Genomic DNA, 26,045 nt, shown 5'->3' on the forward strand with positions numbered 1-26,045 from the left:
AACACACACCAGTGGAGCCGTGATTCTTACCCATGACTACAGTTTGGCCATTTGAGGTCCTAACCCAAAGCCTTTAGGTGACGTCATGAAATCTATCTGTGTGTTTGACAAACCTCCCTGGGTGATATTCTGTATAATGAGAAACTGTGGCTCTACTGCATGCTGGAATCACCTGCTGAGATTGAGCATTGACTAAGCTCTAAATCCCATTCCCAGTTCCATTGGTCTGTGCTGCAACCAGGTATCAGAGCTCTTAAAAAGCACATCCTTCATCCACCCTTCTCCCTTGATGCTTCTCATGTGATCAGGGTTGAGAATCTTCAGCTCAGAGTAGACAGTAGCCAAAGACCAAGACAGGACCAGGGAATGTTCAGCCCAAGTGTTAGGCAGAAGTCTAATCTCCATAAAGGATGCTGAGCAGGAGATGAAGGAGGAAAAACTGGCATGTTCTGTGGGGAGATGCAGTTAGGAGGATTTCAGTCAACAGCACAAGGGGCTACAAATGAGGACTTCTCCCACTGATGCACCTGCCGAGTTTAGGTGCTAAGATGTGCACCTAAAACAGAAAATCCAGAACATCAAAATCTCTTCTAGTCTTTGGGTCTTTGGTTCAATGGCAGAAACCTTTTCTTACCCTGAGTTTCTTGCTGGGCTGACATGGACAGCCCAGAATAGAACTAGAAAGTTGAAGTTAGGTCAGGAGGCAGAGGGACGAGAAAGATCATGAAGATAACATGGCTGATGAGAAACGCAGTGTGGCCAGGGTGCAGAAGAGACTGGTAAAACTGAGCAGATGCTACGCAGTTTTACATTGTTTGGTTGTTAAATGTGTCTACACAACAGTTTCTGGCAGCCTACAAACCTGTTATTCATAATGGCTCGAACGTGGGCGTTTGGTCAGTGCATCAGGGAGGTCTGGGAGGAGCTGGGGAGGGTGTTAGATGTTATGGGGTGGAGGTGGGAGTTCCAGTCATTTGGGATTGCTGACATCAAGTCTGCAGGATGGGGTGGGAGTCATTGAATACACAGTGAGAGAATTTCCAGTTTGGGGGTAGAAGTAGATCTCAATGGGCTAAAAAGTCGATAAAAATGAAGAATCAGTGGCAGAATATAAAGAAAGTGCTGTCAGTGTCTGAGTGAGCAAGTGTTGCCCTCTCTCTAATCTTTCATTTGTATCTTATTTTTTACTCATTTGTACCTTAAAAGAGCTGCATCTTTCATTCCCAGTCTTTTCTTAAAGATAATGTTTGTAATCTCTGACAGTAAATAATCAACAGTGTGGCTACTTAATAAAGGGGCATCCCCCCATTTTTAATCTGAAAATGTAGAAGATGGAGAACTGTGCTAATCCCATTACACAGAACTTATGAAGGAAATGTTGAAAGGACAGTGATTCGGAATGCAGTATGGCCCTGTATTCTTCTCAGCTCAGGGAATTCTTCCTTAAGTTCTTAAAAAAAAACTTTTTTTTTTCATTTTATTTTGAAGCCAGACAGAGAGATCTTTCCTTTACTGGTTGATGTCTCAAATGCCCACAACAGCCAGAGTTGGGTCAGGCAGAAACCAGGAGGCTAGAACATGATGGCCAAGTTCCCAAGCTATCACCCGTTGTCTCCCCTTGTGCATCGACAGGAAACTGGGGTGGAAATGGAGGCAGGACTCTGTAGCAAGAACTCCAATATGTGATGTCGGCATCCCAAGGAGTCTCTTAATTGTGGCATCAAGTAATTTCACTGTAGGGAATCAGTCTTTCAATATTTGGAAATGTGTGTTACACTTCATATCCTTAACCCCTTGCAGAATATGATCTTTGCAGAATATGATCTGTAGCATTGACTGATATGTACTTAGACTGTTAACACATTCTGGGTACTTCTCTTGAAACTCTAGCCTTCCAGTTCTCCTTGTGTTCCAAAGTAAAGCATATGATGGTATTTCAAAAAGTTAATGGAAAAAAAATAAAACTAAAAGTTTATTTTGATGCAAGCATGTCTGGAATCCACATGTAGTTTTCTTCACAATTCATGATTTTAAAAAATTTTATTTTATTTTTATTGCAAAGTCAGATATATAGAGAGCAGGAGAAACAGAGAGGAAGATCTCCCATCCGATGATTCACTCCCCAAATGACCACAATGGCCAGTGCTGTGCCGATTCGAAGCCAGGATCCAGGAATTTCTTCCATGTCTCCCACTCAGGTGCAGGGTCCTAAGGCTTTGGGCTGTCCTCTACTATTTTCCCAGGCCACAAGCAGGGAGCTGGATGGGAAGTGGAGCTGCTGGGATTAGAACTGGCACCCGTATGGGATCCTGGTGTGTTCAAGGCAAAGTCTTTAGCCATTAGGCTATCATGACAGGCCCCATAATTTTTTGTGACCTTGACCCTTCATCCTTGCCAGATAAAAAGACATGGGGACAGGGAGTTGGGGGTGGAGGAGAGGACTTGAAGATTACAATGAAGACCACAGTGGAAAGTGGCAATCTGATGGAGAATCAAGATGGCAGAATAGGGTAAGGACACATTTAAACGGACAGAAAAACATTTAATCAGGATGAAGCAGAGAGGACATATTCAAGGAAATAGGAGAGGACAGAACAACAGCAGAGTGGCACCTGGAGACTGACAGACACAGGAATGCAGCAGACACAGCAGTGTGGTGTTGCAGTGACTGATACTCCAGCGGCATTCAGCAATCAGCAATCTGAAGTCCACCAGCAGCCAGAACTCCACCAGCAACCAGGTGGGAAGGGACTTTCACTGGGAGCTTGGGAGGTGAACCCAGACAAGGAACTGTCCGTCCTGCTGGTCTGTTTGATTTGACCAGGAGCAGAAACAGAGCAGTAGATCACAGACAGGCAGTGTGAGAACAGGATGGATTTCATAGCCCAGTCAACCCCCTAGAGCTGAATTGGGCGCCAGTTTGCATAAGGAGGAAAGGGCAAGGGAAAGGACTGAGCATGCGCTGAGCTGGGAGTGAACTCATTTCTGACTCAGTGAACTGCATCAACGTGGCATTCTACAGGTTCCACCCAAGACAGGTCTGGGTAGCCCACAGACCTGATGGCCAGCAGATCAAGAATTCTAGTAGTGGTACGTCAGGGGCCCTTTTGTACAAGGTGGAAAAGTTTAGGACTGCAGGGGACAACAGTCAATTGCGCATGTGCTGATCTCGTGAGAACTCACTGACTTCAGCGAATTGCACTGGTCCCAAAGAAAAATAATACCGACTGTGGCATCGTACAGGTCAAAATAGGTCCATGTGGCACCCAGACCTAACGTCCAACAGGTTCCAACAAGATCTGCACCACGAACAACCTAATTATATAGGACACCTGGTGTCTCTCTAATATCCTGGGACCTGCTCCAACTGAAAGTGGGAGAAAGGTTGCAGAGATGACAGTGCAGCCTCAGCATGGTATCACAGGAGGAGGAGAGTGGTAAGCCAGGAGCTGGGGCTGTGGAGACCACGGCGGAAATCTAACATAAGAACCCAGACCTGGAACTCGCTGGAGGTTGTGGCACAAGTGGCTACCAGCAAAAAGCTGTGTGCCAACTGCAATAAGTAAAATCGCACTGTAGACCTGTGGGTGACACATCTTAGAAACCTGCCCCAAGGAGAAGACTCTGCTAACCAGAAGTACAATGACCAAGAACAAAAGAAGAGACAAAGGCACAATGAATATTACTGAAAACTACCCTGCAAAGTAGCAAAATCCTATGTCAATCTCAGAGTTAACTGAGGAAGACATCAAGAAAATGGGGGACACAGAATTCATAAAACTCATTTTAAAGCTTCTGATCAAAAATGAGAAACACATACAAGAGTTCAAAGAATTTAAGCAAGCAACAAAGCAAATCAAGGCTGATATATCAGAAATTAAGAACACAGTAGAGCACATTAAAAGTACAGTGGAGAGTCTCCAAAATAGAATGAAGCAAGCAGAAGAACGAATTTCAGAATTGGAAGATATTTCCCGTCTTCAGAGGGAAGCAAACAAAAAGCTGGAAGCAGAGCTGGATCAGGCCAAAAAAAGTATTCAAGAATTGAAAGACTATTAAGAGGCCAAATGTAAGAGTTATGGGAGTCCCAGAAGGTGCAGAAAGAGAAGCTGAGTTTGCAAATGTATTTAATGAACTAATAAAGGAAATTTTTCCTAATCTGGAGAAAGAATTGGGAAACACAATCCAGGATGGGCATAGAACTCCCAACAGGCTTGATCAAAAGCGGTCTTCGCCAAGACACATGGTCATCAAGCTCTCTTCAATTGAACATTAGGAAAAGATCCTTAAGTGTGCACGTGAAAAAAGTCAGATGACATATAAAGGAATGTCAGTTAAACCACAGGAGATCTCTCACAGGAAACTCTACAGGCAAAAAGAGAATAGAGTGACATATTCCAGATTCTAAAAGAAAAAAAATTGTCGGCCTAGGATAACATATCCAGCAAAGCTTTCTTTTGTCTTTGAAAATGAAATAAAATTCTTCCACAGTCAAGAAATTTAAAAGAACTTGCCTCTTTCAAACCTGCCCCACAAATAATACTTCAAGATGTTCTCTTGACAGAGAAGAGGAATAGCACCTACCAAAACCCAAGGCAAATGGGAAGAACATCCCAGTAAAATGACAACAGAAGACTAAATCAATGAACAACCCATTCCTAAAATGACAGGACCAAATTACCATCCATACATGTTAAACTCTGAATGTAAATGGCTTAAGCTCAATCAAATGTCATAGATTAATAGACTGGATTGGGCCCGGCGCGGTGGCGCAAGTGGTTAAGTCCTCGCCTTGCACGCCCGGGATCCCATATGGGCGCCGGTTCTAATCCCGGCAGCCCCGCTTCCCTTCCAGCTCCCTGCCTGTGGCCTGGGAAAGCAGTTGAGGACGGCCCAAAGCTTTGGGACCCTGCACCCGCGTGGGAGACCCGGAGGAGGCTCCTGGCTTCGGATCGGCATAGTATCGGCCCGTTGCGGCTCACTTGGGGAGTGAATCATCGGATGGAAGATCTTCCTCTCTGTCTCTCCTCTCTGTATATCCGCCTTTCCAATAAAAAATAATAAAAAAATAAATCTTTAAAAAAAAAAAAAAAAAAATAGACTGGATTAAAAAACAAAACAACATCTATTTATTGTCTAGAAGAGACACACTTCAACAAAAATCAGCAAAAACTATATCACATGGATTTTGTTGTTTTCTGTTGGTTTCATCTCTTCAAAACACTTTCTTCTGATTAAATCATTCAATGACTCATAGTTCATGCAGCAGCATCATTTTCTTCAAGAAGGTTCTTGATTTTCATTTCTTCAGCTACACGTTAGGCATTTTGTAGCATGTTATTTAACTTCATGGTGTTGTCAATTTCTTTTTTCTCGCTGATGTTGATTTTGTTTGGGGGCTCTTCATTTAAGGAGATGTATAGTAGCTGTGTAATGGAGACTGTCATATCTAGTAACATGTCATTTAACTTCATGGCATTGTAAATTTCTATTTTTCTTTTTATTGTTGATTTTGTATTACGACTTTTCATTTAAGGGGATATAAGCTGTAAAATGGAGACTAACATCCAAATGTGAGGATACAATGTAGTATGCATTTCTACTTCCAGACCAAAGATGGACTTGCAATGAAACTGTGTGCTGTATCTTGACAACAGGATGCTGGATTCTCTGTCATTGTCCATGCCCACAATGATGGACATATGTCTGTGTATGAAGAACTATATTTTAGTAATGATATAGAGGAACTAGGTGAGGGTGGGGGGAAGGGAATTGGGGAGGGGATAAGGGAAATGCCAGGAGCCTATGAAACTGTATCATAAAATGATACTAATAATAAAATGTTAAAAAAAAAAAGTGGCAATCCTACTCAGTGGATCTAAAGTTGGGGGTGGGCTTCCGTTGTGTAAATGAATGACTGAAGTAGCTATATCAGAATGTCCTTTTACAACAGAAGCCCGAGGCCAGTGAGCAGGGGTGTGAAGGTAAACTTAGAACCCCTTTTGGATAAGACTGGGTGGGGGTAACCAATGGATTGGCTGTCCTGCAAAGCTGCCCTGGGAGCTCCCACCTTCTGCAGGTGCAGGCGGGGTATATGATGGTGGGACCCTGAGCGGGGTGCGGTGAGAAAGTCCCTCAGCCCTCTCGTGGTCCCTGCTCCAGCATTGGTTGGTAGCTCTGCTCAGCCTCTGCAGCCAGGGTTCACCATTGCCCTCGTTTTTCTGAGGCAGGCTGTGCACAGGTGGAGGACCCAGGTTAGAGGTGAGCTCAGGGTTTCAGGGCATGTCCGTGGGGTCCCCTGACCATCTAGACAGTGCGTGCAGGCATCAGGAGTGGGCTGCAGATGAGACAGAGGAGCAGAGGGTTGAAGGTGCAGCTCAGACGTGCCTTGCACGGCTTGCCCCATGCTGCTGCAGAATGAGCAAGAACTTGGAAAGGCCTGACCTTATGCCTGATCCAGTAGCAAGGGTTCAGATGCTGCCTCTGCCTCAGACATGCACTCAGTAACTTAGGAAAACCACTGGCAAAGCCTGCCCTCTGGTGGCAAGCCAACCTGCTTGCCAGACAGGAGGAGTAAGGCTTGAGATCTTTTTTGTTGTTGTTGTTTAATTATTCATTCATTTTATTATTTCATGATACAGTTCCATAGGCTCCGGAATTTCCCTTCTTCCTTCTCCAAATCCCCACACCCCTCCCCCCCAGTTTCCCCCATGTTGTTACAGTAGCGTAGTCCTTCACAATCAGTCCTAATGCATTATTCTATTTAATTGTATCCTGACTTTGTAAGCATGTAATGGCAGAGTCCAGCATCCTATTGTCAAGACACATTCAACAGTTTCATTAGGAGTCCATCTTTGATTTGGAAGTAGAGATGCACACTGCATTGTATCTTCACATCTGTATGTGGTAATCTATGCTGCACAGTTACTATACACCCCCTTAAATGAAAAGCCATAAAATAAAATCAGTAACAGAGAGAAAAATAGAAAATTTACAGCAACCTGAAGTTAAAATAACATGTTACTGAATGACCAATGTGTCCCTGAAGAAATGAGAATCAAAGACCTTCCTGAAACAGATGCTATTGTATGACCTAGGAGTCAGTGCAAAATTTAGTAAAAAAAACAAAACAAAACAAAAACTTTTACTAGTGAGTGAAAATAAAAGCAAAAATATCAAACCTCCTAAGATGTAGACAAACGGGATTGACGGGGCTATTGATCTCATATTTTGCATGAAGGTTGCCCTATATCAGAGAGGAATTATGATATTTGTCCTTTTGGGATTGCCTTGTTTCACTGAACATAATGGTCTCTAGTGGGGACCATTTGGTTGTAAATGGTGGAATTTCATTCTTTGTAATGACGGAGTAGTGTTCCATGGAGTTTCTTTATCCATACCTCTTTGGACGGGCATAAGGGGGTGTTTCCATCTCTTTGCTATTGAAGGTTGTGCTGCTGTAAGGATAGGATTGCAGATCCCTTTCTTGTATTCAGATTTCATTTCCTTTGGATGTATTGCCGGAAGTGGAATAGCTGGGTCTTATCGCAGGTACTCCTGTAATTGCAAAGGTTATGATATATGAGTGACAGATGTTTCTAATCCTCACCACAACTTTTAAGTGGTTGTTCCTCTCTCCATAATATATGTAAGGAGAATAAGACTCGGGATGTAAATGACGCTCCCTAGGTCTGAGAGCCACAGTGTTGGAACCATACAAAGGGCTTTGTTAAAGCTCTGCATGTCTACCCTGAGACCAACAACCTGCATCTCAAGAATGTGATCTCTCACTGATAAGTCATTTTCTTATTTAAGGGGTAAATGTGGTATATTCTGGTATATGCATGTAAGCTAATTAACATATCTACCGCTTAAACTACTTTAAGAATGCTTAAAACTATTTTGATTTTGTTTTAAAGGCAGAGACAGACACACACATACAATCCACCATCCTCTGATTCACTCCCGAAGTGCCTACAATAGCCAGAGGTGTGCTGGGCTGAAGCTAGGAGCCCAGAACTCGTGCAGGTTTGCCATGTGGGTGGCAAGGGCCTGAGTACTTTAGCCATTTGCCTGCTTCCTCCCAGGGTGCACATTAGCAGGAAGCTGGTTTGGATGCAGAGCAACTCCAATTTGAATGAGGCACTCCATTTTGCCATGTAGGCATCTTATATAGCATCTTAAACATAATACCAAATGACCACCCCTTCTTTTCTTTTGTATTAAGAGCATTTAAAGTTGGGCCTGGCATGATGATGTAATGGTTAAGGTCCTCACCTTGCATGTGCCAGGATCCCATATGGGCGCTGGTTCTAATCCCAGCAGCCCCACTTCCCATCCAGCTCCCTGCCTGTGGCCGGGGGAAGCAGTCAAGGACGGCCCAAAGCCTTGGGACCCTGCACCAGCGTGGGAGACCTGGAAGAGGCTCCTGGCTTCAGATTGGCTCAGCTCCAGCCGTTGTGGCCACTTAGGGAGTGAATCATCGCATGGAAGATCTTCCTCTCTGTCCCTCCTCCTCTCTATATATCTGCCTTTCCAATAAAAACAAAATAAATCTTTAAAAAAAAAAGAGCATTTAAAGTCAAGTGGCTATATACAATGCATTTAACTACAGTCACCACATTATGGGACAGCCTCTTAAAACTTATTCCTGGGCCCTGTGCAATTGGCTATTTGGCTTTGGATTGGCTAGTTCAGGCTGGTGTGACCACTTGGCGAATTAACAAGCAGATGGAAAATCTTTCTGTTTGTAAATATGCCTTTCCAATAAAAATAAATAAATCATTAAAATTTATTCCTCTTTTCTCATCTGACCTTTGCACCTTGGACCGCTAGTGTCCCCATCCTCCACTCTGCAGCCTCTGGTAACCGCTGTGCGGAGTTCTGCTTACATAGGTTTTCCTTTCTCAGATTGCATGTACCTGCCAAGATCAGAGAGTACCTGTCTTTCTGTGGAAGGCCTGATCTCAGTAGCTTGCCTTTTATTTATGTATGTTATTTTATTTTAAAATATTTATCTTTATTGGAAAGGCAGATTAGATTTGTGAAGAGGAAGAGAGGCAGGCAGAAAGATCTCCGTGGATGTGAGCTTTTCATGCTTGTGAGACACCTTTTCCTCCCAGGATGGGGACACCCTTGGATTTGGAGCCCTGGGTGCCTGGCTTGCCCCAGCTTAGTCCTGGACCTCATAGGCCAGAGCAGCAAGAGAACAGCAGAGGGCACTGCGGGCTGAGGGTGAGTGCTGAGAAACCTGCTAGGTTAAGGAGCTGAGGTTTCATTCTGTGAACAGCTGGAAGGCATGAAATATTTGGGGCAAAGGACTGAATGAATGGAGGGTCTCAGAGTTGTCTGAGGGGAGAAAGTTGGTTAAACTCTGAACCAATGCAGTAAAGATCTGTAGGAACCTCCAGCACTTGGAGCTGGGAGTCCAGGCAGAGGGGCATGGAGGTAACATGCAGAACTGGCAGCTCTTTCCCAGCTGTGTGATCGTCTGTTGGAAGAGCTGACAGCTGGCAGGAGACAAAGGGAGAGTAAGCAGGTGGAGTCACTTGGCCTGGGAGAGGATGGGGCTGGCCTGGGAGAGGATGGGGCTGGCACAGAAAAGGGTTTTGGAGTTCTACCGAGAGGAGATGCGGTCGTAGCCCTGAATGTCCACCAAATTCATTTAGGGCTTTTCCAGGGTTCCCCATATACCCAGACCTGTGTGTTCACCTTGCTGTGTTCCTATAGCCTGCCTGAGCCCTGGCTTGATTGCCTGACCCGTCCTTCCTCTCTCTCCTCAGCCTGACTTTGGACCAGACTTTTCCTCGCCAGGGTCCCAGCCAGTCCCTGTCCTTCCCAGAAAGCTACCAGACTCTCCCCAAGAGCACCCACCACCCCTCGGGGAGCTCCTCGCCTCCTCCCCGCAACCTGCCCAGTGACTACAAGTATGCCCAGGACCGAGCCAGCCACCTGAAGATGTCGAGCGAGGAGCGCCGGGCACACCGGGATGGCACCGTGTGGCAGCTGTATGAGTGGCAGCAGCGCCAGCAGTTCCGCCACGGCAGCCCCACAGCACCCATCTGTGCCGGCTCCCCGGAGTTCGCTGACCAGGGCCGGAGCAGAAGCATGCTGGAGGTGCCCCGCTCCATCTCCGTCCCTCCTTCACCCTCGGACATCCCACCCCCGGGGCCACCCAAGGCCTTCCCGTCCCGGCGGCCACACACACCAGCGGAGAGGGTCACTGTGAAGCCGCCGGACCAGAGAAGGAGCGTGGACATCTCGCTCGGCAGTTCTCCCAGGAAGGCCCGGGGCCACACCAGCAAGGTGAGCTTTGGGAAGCACCACCCAGGCTACCGGCTCATGTGCCAGGCTGAGCCTCATCTTGTTTGAACATGCATTTGAACAATCTGGGGTCATAGTGATTGGTCATATTTCAGCAGTGCTTTTAGGTATAAGGTGCAGTCCTAAAGATTGGACTTTTTCCCCCAACCCTTTGAGATAGCTCCAGATTATACCCATTTCACAGATTGGAACTCTGAGGTATTGATAAGCCAAGTGCCTCACACAAGTTCACACAACTACAAATCAGCTTCCTTACAGCTTGGGAGGCAGGAAAAGATCCAGTCAGTCAATTTAAGTCTTTTTTTTTTTTTTAATGATTTTATTTACTTGATTTAAAATGCCAATTTGTAAGACAGGTCTTCTACTTGCTGGTTAATTTCCAAAATAGCTGCAATCGCCCATGCTGGGCTGGGCTGAAGCTAGAAGCCAGAAGCTTATTCCAGATCTCCCATGTGGATACAGAGGCCCTAATACTTGGGCCATCCCCTCCACTGCCTTCCCAGGCCACAAGCAGGGAGAGAAATTAGAAGTAGAGCAGCTGGGACCTGAACACTCATTTATGTGGGATGCAGGCACTGCAAGGGGTGGGCTCACTTACTATGCCATGGTGCCAGCCTCTCTCAGTTTAGATTTTAACTCTCCAAGGGGGCTTCTGCAGTTGATCTTGGTTTGACCCAGAGAGGCAGGGTGGGTTCCCATGCTACAGATGGGGAGCAGTCCGAGAGGTGATGTGGCACATGGTGGAGGCTCCCTGGGTGTGGGTGGCAGAGCGTGTGGTCCCAACCTGGTGCTCCGTGTGACCTGTTATGTCCCTGCTTGCAGAACTCCTCTCACATGGACCGCCGCTCCATGCCCTCCGTGGGTTACATGACCCATACCGTCAGCGCCCCAAGTTTGCATGGCAAATCGGTAAGCAGTTCCTCATCTTCTCCTTCAGGCAGCAGACATGGGGCAGCTTACATGGAAGGGCCTTTCTCTCCCCCTGTCAGACGCAGTCCACAGGGCAGCCGTGAACCTGTTGACACCGCAGGACACTAATGCCCACAGATGTCCCATGGTGTGTAGGGTCCCCAGGCTGACACAGGGTCTGTCCCAGATTCTAGAAGGGCTTGGGCGTGGAGAGCAGGATCGTTGAGGAGTACTGGGCCTGTGTTCCCTTTCCAAGTAGTATTTTCCCGGAAGCCTCTGTGTCTCCCTCCTCTTAGTGCTTCCCTTTTCTGCTTCAGTGGTTGGATCTTGGATTGATTAACTCTGCATTCAAGGCCTGCAGCCCACTTGAGGCTGCACTGCTGGCCACTGCCTCCCTGACCAAAATGGCCTCCCACCAGCCCCGTTACTTGCCCCCATGACGGGGTGAATATGTGCAGGGTGAGCAGTGTGCTTGTGCCGGTGGTGTGACCCCATGGTGACCGACTTCCTCCCCGTGTGTCTGCGCACTCGCAGCTGGAGGAGCTCTCGCTGCTTCTCGCCCGGCTGCGGCGGCACCAGGCCAAGCTGGCCAGTGTGCGGAATTTCGCCGTGGGCCAATTACTGCAACACCAGCTGACCCTGCCCTCCTGCCAGGTCAGCGCCAGTGGGCTTACAGGACCGGGTCGGGGAGCCCTGTGGTCCCTTGTTCTTGTGCTCTGGTCTACACTCGCTTCCTTGTTGTCGTCTTCCTCCCCTGCCTGTCTGCTTCTGGCTGCTGTTGCCAGATGCTGTGGAGCTGGGGAGGGGCTGCATGGGGCTGGGAGCCCTGGCCTGTGGCTTGTGTGTGTGTGTGTGTGTGTGTGTGTGTGTGTGTGTGTGTGTGTGTGTGTGTGTGTGTGACTGCCAGGTTGGCTGTGCGGTCATGTCTAGAGGGCTATGGCAGCTGTTACGCCTGTGGCCACTATGGCCTCCCTGGGGATGCTGAGGACATGGGAAATGTTGAGCAGACTGGATGGACAAAGCAGGATATTCTCTCTTTTCCAGACAGTGCTCTGCTAGTTCATGGGAACCTGGGCAGAGTTAGGTAGGGATGGAACCATGATCACATGCAGGGCACACATCTGAAGCCTACAGACTGGAGCCAGAGTCAGGGCCTGCCTGCCTGCCTGGTGTTCTCGGTCATGACTAGGACCTTGGGCTGGGGAGAGCAGGTTTTAGGGAGGCTGGGAGACCTTGGGCAGTGTAGACTGATGTCCCAGTGGGTTTGTTGTCCTCAGGCAGGGAAGGTCCCTGTTGGTGACAAGGGTGACAGGACCGCCACTTCCTTCACTGTCTGTCCTGTGTTAGTGAGACCCAGGACACTCGGGAAGAGTGGACTGGTGCATGCCCATAAGGCATAAAGTTGGGTGATTTCTTGTAGTGTTCCTCGGCTCTGTGCTTCTTACTGTCGTGCAAAGAGTGGAGGGGCTGGGCCGGCTGAGTACATAGGCATGGGTTAGGGTATCCTTTAGAGACAGAAGTAAGTCCTTGCAAGCTACCAGGTGTCCCTGACAGTGGGCCACAGGCTTTCTGATGCCTAAAACCCTGCCTGCACTCCTGCTCCCAGAGTACATTTATGGGATTAGTTTGCATCAGAGCTGCAAGCACGCCCCCTGCCCTGCCCAGCCCCTTTGTCCACTGAGGGTGTGCTGCCTGGGCTGTCCTTATACTTCGGCAGCCCCTTCCTGTGCCCACTGGGTCTGTAACCTGCTCCACGAGGGAGCAGGGTTCTAGGAAATCTGGCTTTTCTTAGTTTTTGCTGTTGCTGGTGATGGCACAGAACTTGATGGACTGGCTGGGCTGTGCAGTGGATAGAGCTGATCCCAAACCTTTCTGCAGTAGCTCCTGAAATGGTCACTCTGGCACCATGCTAACCAAAAAAAAAAAAAAACAGCCAAAAGTCCAGGAACCCTCCAGCAACTGCTGGAACCCATTGTCACACTAGGACCTTTTGGGGCCCCCCCAACTCACCTTCCTGGGCTTTTCAAGCACCATCCATACCAATCGAGGCGTCCACCTTCATGCACATGAAGGGTGCCCCTCTCAAGGTGGAGCAGATATGAGGGCTGTTTCCAAGTGTACCTACTCATTCCATCTTCTGAGCCCAGCTGCATGGCTGCTACAGCTCCTCATAATTACCTGCCCTCCCCCTGCCCTGCCCAACTGATGCGAGGCCCAGCTGGCTTCCCCCACAGTGACCTGCAGGGTCTGCCATGCTGCCAAGGGCGCTAAGCTGTGCCAAGATAAGTGTGTCACCTCCGTGGCCCCGGTGATGTGTTGGTCTGCTGTCCCCAAGGCTGTGCAGTGTCGCTGAATCACACACAGAGCTCTGACTTCTGCAAACCCTGTGTGTTCCTAACAGTTTCCTGCCCTCCCCACTCTGCTTCTTTTAAAGGCTGATGATACCTACCTCCAGCTGAAGAAAGACCTGGAGTACCTGGATCTAAAGGTAAGTGAGGCCAGGGATCCTGCTTCCCCAGGGCACGTGCCCCTGGAGGGTGCTGCCCAAGGCCAGGCAGGGCAGGTGGATCCAGCTACCAGGTGAAGGCGTCTGCATTCTGAGCCAGAGCCATGCACTCTCTCACAGCCTCAAACTCTGACCTTTGCGGTGGCTCATGGATTACAATGCACCATCTCAAGTTCCTTCTTCTTGGGGTTGGAATCAGAAGTGACCAGTCCCATCGTAGGGGCCTCCAGTGGGGGTGGGGTATGTGGCTGGTTCAGCGTGTTGGACCACAATGACTTGGTGGACTCTGGTGCTGTTGCTCAGGGAGCAAAGTCCACTTGGGATGGCGTGGCTTTGAGCCTTGTCAGTAGCTTCTCACCTCCCCTTCCCATTAGGTCACAGCAAATGAACCCTGGGTCACCCCTGTAGCCGATAAGGCCCAAGATCCAAATCAGCCTTGGAAGCAGAGAGGGTCCAAGAAGCCTCATGTAGCAGCAAGAGGCTTTTTGCCTCAGAGAGCCACTGCCATTCCCTGATTGCAGCCGTCTGCAGACACCCACTGTGAGAAGGCTTCCCTGTGAGCTGGCCCAAAGGAAGTGGCTGTGAGCAGGGGTGAGGGGCCGAGAGGCCTTCCTGCATCCCCAGGGATACGGATGGGCAGCAGGGCTCTGAGCTTTCTGCCCCAAGGCAGCAGCAGATGGAGAAGCTCCAGTCAGCCAGCTCAGTTAGGGAACTGTGGGACACTTGCATTGTCCCCAGCTCTACAGAAGCCATGGGCTGGGAGTTGGGAATGCCAGAGGAACACCAAGGCTCCCTAGTCTTTAGAAAGTTCCTTAAATAGTGCAGGCCGGGAAAGGAAGCAGCCCCAAATGACAGACATGCATGTTTATGCCAAGTCGGCTCAGCTCCCAGAGCTGTGATGATGGGAGGCAGTGTTGGTGAGAGCACCGGGATGGCTTCTGGGAGGAGGGGGCATGAGTGTCCAGCCTGGAAGAGCCGGAGGTCTGAGTTCAGTTGAAACTAAAGGGGGAGGGGAGGAACCCTGGGAGGCAAGGAGAGTCCAGACATGGCAGTGTAACTAGGGCCTTGGAGAGAAGGTGGAGGTGGGTCACGGAGGCCCCAATTCTACTTTAGGGATCAGGAAGGGAGCAAAACGGCACACCTGGCTTTAGCATGTGAGGTAGATGAAGAGGTTATCTCAGGGTCTAGATGTCTTCCAGCTTGCTTGTTAGCCAAGTAACACAGCTTAAGTGGATAATGGGAGGTAATGAGACTGCAGGACTCGGGACTCCCCCATGGCTGGGTGGCCCAGTCCGCCCTGCTGCATCCTACAGGGACAGGCAAGTCCTCTTCACCCCCCCATGGAGAGAAGAAACCCATGCTCTTCAAGACCTTGGAATATTGCTTTCTCTGCTGCAGACCCCAAGCCGTGTACTTCCTGGGGGCGTGCTTGGGTGGGCTGGAGACAGGCTGGAGACAGGCTGCATCTGACCAGCGAGGTGCTGTGTGTGCACTCAGAATTTTTTTTTTGTGGAATTAGTCGCTGTGTCTCATGGAAAATAGCTATGTCGGCTGCAAAATGTCACTGCTACTTAAGCCATGCTTGCAGGCTGGTCTCCCGCACAGGCTAGGCACACCTGCATCACACAGGAGCATAGGTGTTGCACTGTATGTGTGTGTATGTGTGTGTCACAGTTCTGATACACCTGCCAGCAGTGAGGAGGCCTGCTCTGCCCTGCTTGGACCCAGCTGAGATGCAGGCTTCCCTCATGGGTGTCCTACTTCAGGGTCCAAAACAGGGGTGGGCTGGAACCAGCTCAGGTGTGTTGGAGGCTGGTAGACCCATGGCTTACATGTATCCACTACCCAAATCTACCTGCTAAATCAAAGGAGAGCAGGCCGCTTTCCAGTGCCAGAAGCTACATTCTTGGGGCTCAGGCCACATGGTCACTATTCTACTTCCCTGGATGTGCCACCTTCTGCTGCTGCCTTTCCTGCAGAACAAACATTGTCCCCTATTCTCCCCAGCATCCCTGTGCCAGGAGGGAAGAGTCCCCTAGTGAGGAGCAGGTTGCAGGGAGTAAAGAAACCCAAACCAGGTAATGAAGCTCCATGAGAGAAGATTGAAGGAGCCAAGGACAGGTCAGGAGAGGCGGAGACTGTCCAGCTGTGGTGTGTGGCCCACAGGGAGGGTAAGGCAGGTGGATGGCTGTCTCAAGCAGAGAGCTTTCAGTGTAGTGCAAGAAACACAACCCTTCCTTCTCCCCTTCCTTCCTTCCTTCCTTTTGTTTATTTGAAAGTTAGAGACAGAGATATCTTCCATTGGCTGGTTCATTCACTAAATGGTCACAGTGACCAATGCTGGTTGTTTCAAAGCCAAGGGCCTCTTCCAGGTCTCCTATCTCTCCCTTGGGTGCAGGAGTTGAAGTACTTGAGCCATTCTCCACTGCTTTTCCAGGTGCCTCAGTAGAGAGCTGGATCAGATGTGGAGCAGTCAGGGATAGAACTGGTATCCATAAAGATGCCAGTGTTACTTGCTACGCCACCGAGCTGGACCCAAAGGCTTTTCTGGTAGGACCCCAGGTGTGGTAAACTGCCTGTCTCAGTGTACCAGTGAGGCAAATGATAGTGATCTGAAAAGAGGGCCTCTGGACATGATTGAGTGCAGATCTAGATCCTGTGGACCACTGTGGGAGTAGAAGCAGAGCCAAGCATAATCCCTCTGGGGCCACCTGCTGGCAAGAGTTCACTTCTGAGTCCTTGCATCTGAAGATGGAACATGTCCTCACCTGGCATCTGATCTGCTGACCCCTGCCATGTTGACTTGGGGTTCTCCATGTCCCTGTCCCAAGGGCCAAGGGCTTAAGGATCCAGAGCCCATCTTCCCATCTGATCAACTGGCTCAGCTTCCAGAATCAGTGAAGATTACTTCCCAATGTGGAACTTTTTCTCTGTGAGGAAGCATTCCTTCCTTGGTTCCCAGCAATCATACCCAGGCGCCTGTCAGTCTCTTAGAAATTGCCTTGCCTAATGTGTATTTGGGAAACAAGTTTGCTTCTCTGGAGTTTTCCTTGGTGGTGCCAGAGTACAAAGGGTTCCATGTGGATTCAGCTTCTGTTCCTGCCTGGAAGCACCTGGGCACTTGACGTGCATTTGTCTCCTTCGACCCTCCCAGCAACCCCGAGCAGTAGAAACTATTTTCCCTGACTTAGAGACCAGGTACCCAAGAATCAGAGAAGTGACCTCTGCAATGTTACTCACCTGGGATTTGAACCAGAGACCACCTTCACACCTGCCTTGCTCCACATACCAGTGCTTTGCCCTACCCTGAACTTGTGTTCATGGTGTCGCGTTCCCCGGCGTGGAAGCTGCACGCCAGCAGACTCAGAAGGGTGGGGTGTGGAGTTTACTGCTGCTGACCACCTGAGCTGTGTTTATATAGCTGGGGAGCATACCTGGGGGCATGAGGTGGACGAGGGCATCTGTGATGCCAAGGCTCAGGTGATGTCTTGGGAGATGGAGAAGGCAGTGGTCATCTCTGGAGAATCACGTGGCAGCTCTAGGTCCATGGAGCTCTGAATCTTGCTGATTATTTGAATCTAAAGTCAGGGATTCTGTGTCCATTGTCAGTTTCCTAAGTCAGCTTCTGGAGCTGGGACTGACAGTTTGTGACCTGGGAACCCACATCCTATAGGATCACATAGGAATTTTTTTTTAATGCAGATCTGGAGTTCCCTATTGAGTTAGAATCTGTGGTGCCCAGAATTTTGCCTCTTTGTCAAGCAATAAGGTAATTTTTGTGCAAAATTTGAGGTCTGTGAATTGGAGATGAACCCTGAACTACTGGGGAACTTTTAAAATAAATATAGATGCTTATTTTTTTTTTAGCACTTAGAAGCTGTGATTCAATTGGTCATATTCAGGTATTATTCTTAAAGCAACAAGAGCAAGGGCCTTGGACGTTCCCAGTCTGCAACCAGGTTTAGAAACATTGTTTTGGGGATTGGTGTGATGGCACAGCCAGTTAAGCCACCCTATGCAGTTCCAGCATCCTATATGGGTGCTGGTTCAGATACTGACCACTCCACTTCTGATACAGCTTCTTGCTAATGTACCTAGGAAAGCAGCAGAAGATGGCCCGAGTGGGCTGCTGCCACCCGTGTGGGAGATAGGATGGAATTTCTGGCTTCTGGCTAGTGCCTGGCCAGCCCCAGCCTTTGTAGCCATCTGGAAAGGTGAACCAGCAAATAAAAGGTTCATTCTTTGTGTCTCTCTACCTCTTTCTCCTTCTTTTCTCCTCTTCCTTTCACCCTCACCCTGCCTTTCAAATAAATATTTTTGTAAGAATTATTTTGATTCTCAGATGTGGTCCCCAGACCAGGAACATCTGCAAAAGCAAGAAATTTGTTAGAAATGCAAAATCTTGGGTCTCACACCAGACCTGTTCAGTGGGAACTTTGAGAGGTAGATCCCATTTTGTTAATCCTGATACCTGCTACAGTGTGAGACCCTCTGTGTGGAGCAGCTGTTCACCTTCCTGGCACCTGTTAGAATCACCCATTGGGGCTTTAAAACACTAATGCCCATCCCAGGCCAATTACAGCAGAATCTCTTTGAGTGGGACTCGGGCATACCAGATGACTCAGGTATCCAGCCAAGGGTTAACTCTGCTGTCCTAGAGGGTGGAGGCTGTGGTCCCTGAAGGAGTTGGAAGCATCTGAAACCAGTGCTAAGATGTCATCATTGAGGTACACTGCAGGTGTTGGAGATGCAGAGAACCTGGGGTGAAAGAGACGGTGGGCAGGAGTGAGGAGGGGCATGGCCCCACTCTGCACTCAAGAGAGCACCAACCAGGAAGCAAAGCTCTCCTCTGTGATGCCGCCTGGGCCCCTGAAGCAGAGCCAGGAAAGAAGCAGGTACTGAGGTTGGCACCCGCACAAAAGCCAGCCTGTGCATAGTGCCCATGGGACCTAGGAGGGCAGTGAAGGTCATGAAGGTGCTGGCCACTGCGAGGCAGCATCACCAGGTTTCAGACGGGTTGTCTGAAGTGCTCATTCCATGTTTTCCTCCTGGCACCCCCCATCCCCTGTCCCCCATCAGTTACCCAGATTCTGGCTGCTTCAAGTGTCGTTTACTGTCTCACCTGTTACATTTTGTTGTATCTGCCTTTTTTGTCTGGAACAGATTAAAAATAATGAGCCTTTGATCAACGTGCTTTACAAAGTGCTGAAGAAGTCAGCACGGGGCTGTCGGCCCAGGAGGAGCGTAAGATGATCTGATCCGGGTCTCGGAGCGGGCCATTCCATTGCTTCTGGCTCAGTGCCGACTCCATCACTTGCTTAACCAGTCGCTCTCCTGACCGTCCCAGGCTTCCCGCAAGTCATTTTGATTTTTTTTCCTTCCACTGATGCTCTCCCTGGCATTCCAGCCAATGCAGCAGGCCAAGCCCCTCATCTGTGGCATCCTGTGACTCCATCTCTCTGTGCTGCCAAGGGGTGGGAGCGCTTGCCTGGCTTGCCAACGGCTCATGTCGTGTGTCCATTGTGCTTGTCTGCTTCCATGACCAGGAATTACCAGACAGAGCTGAGCGTGAGCTGGGAAGGGGTGGCTGTTACTAGTTACCTTGAATCCCACTAGGGTTCTGGGATTCAGGTGGCTTTGTCTTGGGACAGGATGTGGATGTCTCTGGACTAGACCAAAACAGTCCCCTCCCCAAATCAATGGATGTCCCCCACCTCCACCCCGCCTTGTGACAGAGATGTTGGGGGCAACTCACCCACCATGTTTTAAACATTGCTATCCAAAGAGCACAATTCTGAAAGGAAATTTTGGTGGCGTCATCTTGCTGGAGCTACTTGAAGTCACAGGAGCCTCAGCTCTCTGGAGCTCAGCAGCTACATGAACAGCATCCCACAGTCTGGTCCTAACACCTGAGGCCTTCACTCTGTGGGAAACAGAGCCAAGCCCCCTTAGTCTCAACTGCTCACAAACTGCTGGGGCAAGTATTTGCCAAACAGCCTCAAGGTGCAAGGCCCTGGCCAGGCTGGGAGGTCGTTATTGTCTGTCCACTGTCCCTGAGGGAGGTGACTGCTGGGGGTGAGCGGAGTAGATGACACACATGACCTTTCTGAGCCCACGGCTGACTTACACGTGGGAGGAACATGCTGATGGGCAGTTCAAGAGAGCTAAGTCAGCATCTGGTCTCGGAACTCTCAGTGCTTCTGATGCCCAACAGCACATTGAAGGGAACCAGAGGAAGTCTTAGAAGAGAGGGAGTGATAATATCCTTGGGAAGAGAGAGAGGAGGGGTGTACATGCAGTATCCTACGGAGGCAGTGAAGGGCGTAATTTAGAAAGCTTGCCACCAGAACAGTTCAGTGATTCAGTTTTCTCCAATGGAGCTTTTTTGTCTTTATGCATGGAGTATGGAGCATCTCACTTCTTTTCTGATGTTGCTGGATAAATGGGGCATTGCTCAAGTAGATTTCCGGCTTTATTGTTTAAGTATCAAAGAGATAATCGGCTATAAAAAGCTTTAGTGAACTGCAGGGAACATTTCACTGACAGACAAAATCCTTAAAGCATATCTTAGTTTGTAAGCAGTTCTATCCAAGCAGTGAGTCCAGGATCAGCCCTCCTGCAGAGGGGACGAGCGCCTTGTTCTCCCCTTGGATGTGAGCACCACGAGGGCTTCACTGCTTTTCCCTGCCTTCTCCTCTGGGTTGCCCTGAGTTGAAAGCCCAGGTCCCACCTGGGCAGCTCAGCTGTGTGTGGTTCACCAGGGTGAATTCCATGCTCTTTCCTCACCTCCCTCATCTCTCGTGGTATGGGACAGCACAGAAGTGTCCGTGGATTGTCGTGGGAGCCCGTGTGTCCTGTACTGTGTGTATGCTTATGTGTACACATCACCTGCTGGTTGGAAGAGCAGAATTTGGCTGGAGTTCTGATTTCTTCGGGAACCCTCCTCCCCAGACCCAAGGGTGTTTCCCCTTGACCCATGGGCAGTTCAGTAAACATTTATGGAATGCCTTCCCTTATGCAGGCCTTGGGTTCAGGACCAAGATCAGTAAGACCGTGACCCCAGCCCTCTACTGTGGGACCACAGGAAGTATGGGGAGTGGTGGGGCATGTCTGAAGCCCCAAATCAGTCATCAGCCCAGGTGTGGAGAGGCCATACTCCCTGACCTTTGGCCTTTGGTTTTGCTCATGTGCTGATTCACAAAGAGAAGGAATATGAGCATATGGTTGGTTTGAGCTGTGAGGTGGATGTCTGCCAATAGCCTTTCGTCCCAGATTCATGTTCACAGATGTGCGGGGCCTTCTAAATGGAGTAAGGGAGGGAGTGCACAGACTCTGGCTGCGCCTCTTAGACCCTCTGCAGAGCATGGACACCACCTGTCTTGGCTATGGAGGTCAGGGAAATGGAGTGCCCTATAGACCTGGCCACGCCTGACCTTCACTCGGCCATTAGGGTGAGCTGTTAAAAAGTGACCTCCCTTTACCTCCACACAGCTTTTAGTAAGAGGCAGATTTAGGGGAAGTGAGCCTATAGAATGGACAGTTTGGTTTAGCCACTTAGGAGTCAGTGTGAGATGGACAAATTGTCCACCCTGGTCAGGTGAAGGATGGGAAATGTGAAGTTCATTGGCCCCTAAGTTTGGATGACTTGTCTGTTGCTTTGTGGTTTTTTTTTCTTGAGAAGACACAGTAACTTATGACTTACGTAAGTACGTACCGGCTTCAGCAATTTAAGAATCCAGTAAAAACCCTGCAAGTCTTCTCCCCTTGGTCAGGACCTCTCCCTAGAAGGGTGGGGGGAGGGAGGAGGGCTCCTCCAGGGAAAGTGGGCTGCTCGGAGTTGGCCTGCAGGTCCACCCGCTCCCCCTGGGCAGCAGTGATGGACTTCTGTGATCTGTGCTTGTCCCCAGGTTCAGGAGCTCACCTCTATCCTATCAGCGGCAAATCTCCCAAGATTCATGCTGGTTTCTCACACTCACTCTGAGTAAATAACATTCTTCCCAAACTGATGGCCCTGTAGATTGAACGTCTGCATTTTCTTTAACTCGAGACACTTACAAGTGCTCCTAGGATCACAGAAAGGTATCGGTTTTACCTTGAAATGGAAATCAGCAAGGAAAGAAAGCAGCTACTGCTCGCCTTTTTGCCCCTTCTGTGCCATGCTCCTACCTGGCACTGCTGGGGCATGCACCCATCGTAGAGCTTCCCATGTCCTGACCCTCAACACTGTGACTAAATCCCCTTCACATTGTTCACCTCCCAGATGACAGGCCGGGACCTTGTCAAGGATCGGAGTCTAAAGCCCATGAAGATCGCTGAGAGTGACATTGATGTGAGTAAGCAGGGTGGCAGGCTGGGACCCCAATCGTCACCCCCAACCCAGACCCAGGGCGGGCAGCTTCTGACAGGCCCCAGTGCTGCTCTGGCCAGAGCCTTTCCCGTCGCACACCCGAAGCAACCTCTCAGCTCCTCTCCAACCTTTCCCGCCTCCAGGTGAAGCTGAGTGTCTTCTGTGAACAAGACAGGATCCTCCAGGACTTGGAAGACAAGATCCGGGCTCTCAAGGAGAATAAAGTGCGCTTCAGTGTGGCAAGAGCGTAGCGCAGATGGGGATGTCTTGTCTGCTTTCCTAAGACACAGGCTGGTTTTGAGTTAGCATTGGACAGCCTGGGGTAGTTTATGTAGGACAGTGTCGCTGGGTTTAAAAGGTACTCCTGGAGATCTAGGGACCACCTGCCCATTTGTGTGAAGCTCCACCCTCAGCCCGCCCTCTGGCCCATCTCTCCTGAGAGGCCCTTGTATGATGCCCTCCAGGCCGCCGGACCCAAGGAGCCTGGCTGCCTGTAGATGTGCCTACAGCTGTAACCAGCTCAGCTCCCAAAACTCCTTCCTCCTGGACCTGGGCCTTGGAGGCAGCACATCTGGATGGGAAGCAGGACAGCAGGAACAGCCTTTGGGCCACCAGTGCTTGCTTTCTTTGCTCTTTTTGTATTTCAGCAAGGCTGTGTTGCTGAAGAAGTATAGTCTGTCCCTTTCTTCCAAGGGCCTAGAGCGTTTTCCTCCCACTCAGTGGTTTGTCCTCATCTTTTACTGGCTGTGGATTTAGGTGGGGGTGTGAGGCTGAGCTGTTAGGTGACTTGTCCTGTGAGTTAAGTCAGAATTGGCTTCAGAGCGCCTTCCCCCTCAACTCCAGCTTGTCTCTGGTCCTCCCCACCTTGGTCAGGTCCAGCGGCTTTGTTGGCTTCATGCGGGGTAGAGGGAGGCCTCTGGTCCCAGCCTGTTCCTCTTGGGGCTTCCCCGGTGCAGGACCAGCTGGAGTCGGTGCTGGAGGTGTTACACCGGCAGATGGAGCAGTACCGAGACCAGCCCCAGCATCTGGAAAAGATTGCCTACCAGCAGAGGTTACTGCAGGAGGACCTTGTCCACATCCGAGCTGAGCTCTCCCGGGAGTCCACGGTGCGTAAAGAGTGCAGAGGGCTCAGGCACTGCCCCTCCCAGATGGGCTGGACAGGCGACTACTTGGCTCATTGCCCAAGCCACAGCTGACCTGGCAGCCGAGCACAGGAGTCTCAGAAGAGCGAGGCTCCTCCAGGCCACGTCCTGATAGTGGCTTGTCCAGAGCGGCCATGGCTGTCTCCATCCAAGCTGATGATACCCAAGGGACCAGATTTCTCAGAACAGCCTATAGGTCTGTTCCCCTGATCTCTGCAGGTTGTTCTAAGCTGTCAGAATGTCCAGTTGTTCATTTGTCAATCTGATGGTGTGCAGGTGGCCAGAGTACCAATGAGCAGATCCTGTATTCTTTCCCCTCCTCTGTTCCTGGGTCTCTTCTTCCTCTTCCTCCTCTTCCTCTCCTGCATCCCTTCCATCCCCTCACCCCTACCCCTTCTCTCCCCTTCCCCTGGCTGGGTCAGCAGTGGTCAGCAGCATAGGTGCCCAGGAGGTGTCCTGCAGGCAGGGACCCAGCAGCGTTTACTTGCCCAACAGGAGATGGAGAATGCCTGGAACGAATACCTGAAGCTGGAGCGTGATGTGGAGCAGCTGAAACAGGCCCTGCAGGAGCAGCACAGAAAAGCCTTCTTCTTCCAGGTGACTTAGCTCTTCCCACCTCCACAGCTCGGAGGCTTTCTCTGCCGGGGCCTTCTCTCCCTCGGCCTGAACCCTCCAGCTCTATAAAGAGGACACCCCAAGCTCTTCCATGGGGCCACACTGAAGAAGGGGCCTTACCCAACTCCTGCTGCCTCTCTGCTCTACAAGTTTGGGGGCCAATGTACTTCTGATCAGGCACCAATCCCAAGTGCCTTACAGGGTATCCAGAGGGCTCAGTACGCCTGGGAGTCTTGGCTCCAGCTTGGGCTCCCTGCTCATCACTCACAAGGCAGCAGCAGCCCCCAACTACCTGCCCTCCTGCGGTTACCAAAGGCGAATGCTATCAGGTGCTTCCCTGCTAGGTGGAGGGAGGTCGGTCCAGCCAGGCCCCTGTGGTCTCCAGGGTCATTGTATTGCTGGGCCCTTTACCAGGCTGGGTGATGAACAGCCTCCTCCCACTGAAAGCTTCCTCTCCCCAAAAGGTGAGATAATGGCAGCACCTGTGGAGTTTCTCTTACAGATTGGGTTCCCCAGCCTCCCAGTATTCATTACTCCATCGGGGTAGCCAGCCAGTCTTGCACCCAGTGGCTTGAAAACACTCGGTGCATATTGTCAGCCTAATTGTTCAAGCTATCCATTGTCAGTACCAGCTCCCAAACCATCTCCTCCTGTTATGCCTAATTTCTTGGACTCTAGTGATCTGTGTGAATTTTAGCAGTAGATTTTTTGTTTTGTTTTTCGTTTTTGTTTTTTAGATTTTTGTTTTATCTATTCATTCTTCACATTTCTGTAATGATGTGAATAATATATAAACACCTCTCTAAATAGTCCAGTGAGAAGCATCTACACAAAACATCGAAGTTCTTCTTTCCTATCTGCCCCCATCCCCCACATCTGTATAGAATCAGTACTTGCAGTCTGCGATGTTCTCATCCACGCCATGTTCATGGGTTCTGAAAGTAAGCACTCACACAGAGTTGTATCATGTATCAAAGTGGGAGCAGGTGCAGGGCTTGCTTAAAGAGGTTCACACACATTGTTTTATAACTTAGTTTCTTTAAAAAAGATTTATTTATTTGAAAGGCAGAGTCATGGACATCTTTCATCTACTGGTTTATTCTGCAAATGGCCACAGTGGCTGGGTCTGGGCCAGGCGGAAGCCAGGAGCCAGGGACTCCGTCCAGGTCTTCCACACAGCTAGCAGGAGTCCAAACACTTGGAGCGCCTTCTGCTGCTTTCCCAGACACGTTAGCCGGCATGGATCGCAAGTGGCAGAGCCGGGACTCTGTGTTCCCGTATGAGATGCTGCTGCCATATGCCCAGGCTTCAACTGCTCACTTTCTTTTTGGATCATGACTTCCTGTTGTGGAAATCCTTCCAGAAAAGATTCCTCTCCTCTCCCTCCACTTCCCCCATTCATGCTACCTAACACAGTGACTGTTTAAATACAACTTAAAACTAAAATGTAAGGGCTGGTGCTGTGGCGTAGTAGATTAAGCTTCCACCTGTGGCGTTGGCATTTCACATGGGCACCGGTTTGTGTTCCAGCTGCTGCACTTCCAGTCCAGCTCCTGGGAAGGCAACAGAGGGTGCCCCAAGTCCTTGGGCTTCTACACCCAGTGGGAGACTCAGATGAAATTCCTGGCTTCGGGTTAGCTGAGCTCTGTTCATTGTAGTCATTTCAGAAGTGAACCCATCAATGGAAGTTTCCTTCTCTCTCTGTCTCTACTTGTTTCTATAACTCTGCCTTTCAAATCAAAATAAATCTTTAGAATGCTAAAATTTAAAAGGTGATCCTCTCGTCCACCAGACGCACTGCAGGTATATGCTAGCCACATGCACTTGGTGGCTCCTGTGTCAAACGTCCCACATTATACAAAATGTCCGTAACCCCAGAGCTGGACAGCACCAGCCTGTCAATTAAGTTCAATTAATTCTCTGCTGCTATGTACATTTTAAAAATATTTATTTATTCATTTGAAAGGCAGAGGGAGAGAGAGATCTTCCATCTACTGGTTGACTTCTTAGCTGGCCACAGTGGCCAAAGCTAGACTGGGCCAAAGCCAGGAGCTACCTGTAACCCCTGGGTCTCCCATGTGGGTACAGGGGCCCAAGGACCCAAGCCATTGTTCATGCTATCAGGCATGCTTCCCAGGCATGCTGTCAGGGAGCTGGATCAGAAGTAGAGCAACTGGGACCCCAACAGATGTCCATATGGGAT

The 26,045-nt window shown here is 49.7% G+C and overlaps 1 protein-coding gene across 1 annotated transcript in view; it reads left to right on the forward strand.

Moving 5' to 3' along the window:
* The window catches only part of PLEKHA7 (pleckstrin homology domain containing A7), a 68,144-nt gene that overhangs the window by 34,326 nt on the left and 7,773 nt on the right, over window positions 1-26,045 (forward strand). The window contains exons 7-13 of the mRNA XM_040988935.1: window positions 9,783-10,305; window positions 11,146-11,232; window positions 13,667-13,720; window positions 21,999-22,067; window positions 22,229-22,309; window positions 23,042-23,191; window positions 23,723-23,824. Coding sequence (XP_040844869.1) covers window positions 9,783-10,305; window positions 11,146-11,232; window positions 13,667-13,720; window positions 21,999-22,067; window positions 22,229-22,309; window positions 23,042-23,191; window positions 23,723-23,824 — 1,066 coding nt within the window. The remainder of the gene's footprint in view (window positions 1-9,782; window positions 10,306-11,145; window positions 11,233-13,666; window positions 13,721-21,998; window positions 22,068-22,228; window positions 22,310-23,041; window positions 23,192-23,722; window positions 23,825-26,045) is intronic.

The sequence above is a fragment of the Ochotona curzoniae genome, unplaced genomic scaffold (genome assembly GCF_017591425.1).
Source record: "Ochotona curzoniae isolate NIBS_2020 unplaced genomic scaffold, NIBS_Ocur_1.0 contig_517, whole genome shotgun sequence".
NCBI classification, from domain to species: Eukaryota; Metazoa; Chordata; class Mammalia; order Lagomorpha; family Ochotonidae; genus Ochotona; species Ochotona curzoniae.